Below are 3,608 nucleotides of genomic sequence, written 5' to 3' on the forward strand. Positions count from 1 at the left end.
GACCCTGTCTCTTAAAATGTTTTTAAATGAGTAATTCAGTGTCTTTAGCTGTAATATTTTTAGTCAGTTTTTCCATTTATTATTTGATTATATCAAAAGTGGTTCAATCATAAATGGAAAAGAAAGATGTTCATTTCATCCAGGTTCTTGAATTCATTGACATACAGTTGTACATAGTATTCCCTTACAACCCTTTTTGTTTCTATAAAGTTGGTAGTGATATTTCTTTTTTAATTCCTGGTATTAGTAATTTGAGTATCCCCCTCCACTATTTTCCTAGTCATTTTAGCTTAAGGTTTGCCAATTTGGTTAATCTTTTCAAAGAACCAACTTTTTGTTTTATTGAGTTCTCCAATGTTTTTCTACTTGTTATTTCATTTATTCACACTCCAATTTTTATTTCCTTCCTTTTGCTTATTTGGAGCATAGGTTGCTTTGCTCTTTATGTTTCTTAAAGTGAGATTTCAAGTTATTAACTTGAGATAATCCTTTCTTTATCCTTTTCTTTCTCAATATATTGGCATTTACAGCAGCAAGTTTTCCTTTAAGTGCTGCCTTATCTGCTTCTTATACGCTATAATACACTGTGTACTTGTTTCCATTCATCTCAAAGTATTGTCTAATTTTCCTTGTGAATTTCTCTTTCATCGATTGGTTTTTAGAGTGTTTAGAAAATTGTTTGTCTTAAAGATGACATTGCCTGCTATTATTAATAGCAATTTCAGTTGTCTTTGCTTACTATTTATGTGTTTTATCTTTTCCACATGTTTACATTTAAACTACTTGTATCTTTGGATCTACACTGTATCTTTAGATCATTTTTTAATGCATTCTGAGAATCTTTGCTTTTTCTTTTGACTGTTTAGCACTTTGACATGTAATGGAATCACTGCGGAGGTAGAATGGAATTTACATCTGCTGCCTTTTTCTTAGTTTTCCATATGCCCTATGTGGTTTGTTCATTTTTCCACCACTATTGCTTTCTTTTGTGTTAAACAGATATTTCTTTTTTTTTTTTTTTTTTTATTTTTTTGGCTTTTTTTTTTTTTTCCCCTTTTACTTTTTATCAAGTAGAAGAAATAATACAGGATTAAAACTGCAAAAGTAGTTAATCAGTAGAACATGTATACACAAAATAATCCAGATAGGAAGACAGGCTTATTTACAATTAAAGTAAGGTAAAATTAAGGTGTTTTTCTTATGAAATATTTAAAAAAATCAAACATATGCTACAAAGGGCACCACTGTTTACAGCAATATTAAAGAGGAGAAAACAACACTTACTTAATAGGGACAGATATACCACAAGTTACACAACATCAGTGCAATAAATTCTCAAAACTATATTACAGCTAGTTCATCAGTTTAAGAATTGTTCCCAAGTCAGTCACATTTTTGGACCTCAGAAGTTGATTCCTACAGATTTCAACTACTACAAATTTCTAGCTACCGAGAAGTTAAGAATGATTATAAGAAGCTTTCCAAGGAGTTACAAAATCTTTGTAGACCAGAGGCGAACTATCATCACCTCAAGTCTACTCTCACCAACAGCCCTTGTATTTTTCAGGGAGAAATCTCTAGGAAAAAAGTCAAGACACCAGTGTAGTCACTATCTCCATGTCAAACCTAGGGGACTAAAATGGCCAGTATTACCATAAAATGAGAATTTTGAGGTTTACCTTAAAAGGCTTATTCTGGTATCAAAAAATCAGTCAGATTATCTTCTACTAAAATGAATCTTGACTAAACATAGAAGACTGCCGTCCTTTGCTGCTGGTCTTAGAGTACAAGTCATAGACGTGAGCCTTAACCTACTGTATACTATATAGCTAAAGTCAGCTGAAAATCTGAAATTAAAAGTATGCTAGAGATCCTAAATGCAATCTTTTGGAACTCTGCCATTAAAAAGCCTTTAAGGATGTACTAACTTCAAGTCTAAGAGCAAGGGGACAAAAGCTTAAGCCTGTCAGACATTCCTTTTTCATGGACAAAAAGATCAGTTTCCTAAAAATAGCTAAGCTTTGCACAAGGGAGAAACCTACACATACTAGTGCATGGAATCAATTTCATTTTATTCCATGGGGACTCTTCTCCCACAGGAAAGAAACAGAATGAGGAATGAATCTTAATTGGTCTCTTCATCAGAAGTGGTAAACTTGGTCTCTATATTCATGAAGTCAGTTTTTTAAGCAGACTGTGGAAGCAGACAGTAGAACCAGCTTCCTGTAGCCACAGACCACTACACTGAATCTAGCTAAAGCAAAGATGAACTTGAACAATTATCCAGAGTCACTTGAACTGTACTGAAGGGCAAGGTTCACCACTATAAAAAGGAAGTTGTCAAAAAACAAGAATTCAATTAACCCTGGCTACGAAAAATCAAAACAGGTCAGACACAGAGTCACCCATGAGGCCAACTGCTAAGAACTCACTCAACTATGCAACATGAAGACACTATGCACAAAGCCTTACTTGGCGAGCCTCAATTTCTATTAACTAAGGGCAGAGTGAGGAAGAGCAAAGAGCTACTTCTGAAACATTTTAGTATCCACATAGAACAGCAGAAACGGTTCCCAGGGGCAATGGGTGCTCCATTAATCACGCTGAAGAAAGCAGATGAATTATTCGTTTTTCTTTTCTTTTTGTTTGAGAAGTTTGTGGAATGGCCCTTTTGGCCATTCCAATGTACTTCGAAATGATTCCATGTTGGTTTAGTCCAGGAAGCAATAGTAAGGAAGTCACTATGAGGTAGGTAAGAAGCAGGTTGTGGACTTGCTGTCCCACCCAAGCAACCGCAGCAAGGGAAATGATCATGGTCATGAAGTACATCTTAGGTTTCTCTTCCTTTAGTGTGAAGAGGCATTTCCACCAACCCACAGCTCTGCGTCGAGTTTTTACTAGATTGCTGCAAATTTCATGGAATCTTTGCTGTTGTTCAGTGGTCCATTTATTGGAGCCAAAAATTCTAGGCGCTAGAATGGGAACGAGGTAGTCAGCCAAGCACAAAAACATAACAAAACAGGAAACGCCCGACAGAACAGATGGGTCTAGATAGTAGATAATCAGAAACACCAAAGAAAACACACCCATGATGGCAGGTGGAAACCAGGCTCTTTCCCATCGAAGGACTTTATCAGCCATGAGCATCACTTCTCCCCATCCTTGCAGCTGTTCTTCCAGATTTGCAGTCTCTGCAGCCAGCACGTTGGTGCTATGATTATCTCCCTCCACCATCGTCTCTGAGATGTTGTCTCCATGAGCTCAGGCCACCTTCCCAGCAAAACCTGCTACTGGGACTCACACGGTGAGCACAGCGCCTTAAACAGATATTTCTACTGCATCATTTCACTTCCTTTATTGTCTCTTTTGCCTTTTTTATTTAAAAAAAAAAAAAGCTATTTTCTTAGTCATTTCTAGGGATTCAAATTAATATCTTAATTTACTACAGCCTAGATTGTATTAAAACCAACTTAATTTTAACTGGATGGAAAATCTCTGCTCCAAATATTGTTTTGCTTCTTCTCCCATCTTTGTGGTATAAAAATGATATATACCGGTGGCTCACAGCTATAATCTCAGCACTTTGGGAGGCCGAGGTGGGCGGATCA

The 3,608-nt window shown here is 36.3% G+C and overlaps 1 protein-coding gene across 1 annotated transcript; it reads right to left on the reverse strand.

Moving 5' to 3' along the window:
* Window positions 1-1,213: 1,213 nt before the first annotated feature.
* Window positions 1,214-3,311, reverse strand: LOC108287377 (ADP-ribosylation factor-like protein 6-interacting protein 1). The gene is given in 2 exon segments (XM_037730369.1): window positions 1,214-2,660; window positions 2,662-3,311. Coding segments are annotated over 2 exon segments (612 nt in total). The 5' UTR covers window positions 3,235-3,311; the 3' UTR covers window positions 1,214-2,621.
* Window positions 3,312-3,608: the final 297 nt, after the last annotated feature.

Source organism: Cebus imitator, unplaced genomic scaffold, assembly GCF_001604975.1.
Source record: "Cebus imitator isolate Cc_AM_T3 unplaced genomic scaffold, Cebus_imitator-1.0 Scaffold341, whole genome shotgun sequence".
Taxonomy (NCBI): Eukaryota; Metazoa; Chordata; class Mammalia; order Primates; family Cebidae; genus Cebus; species Cebus imitator.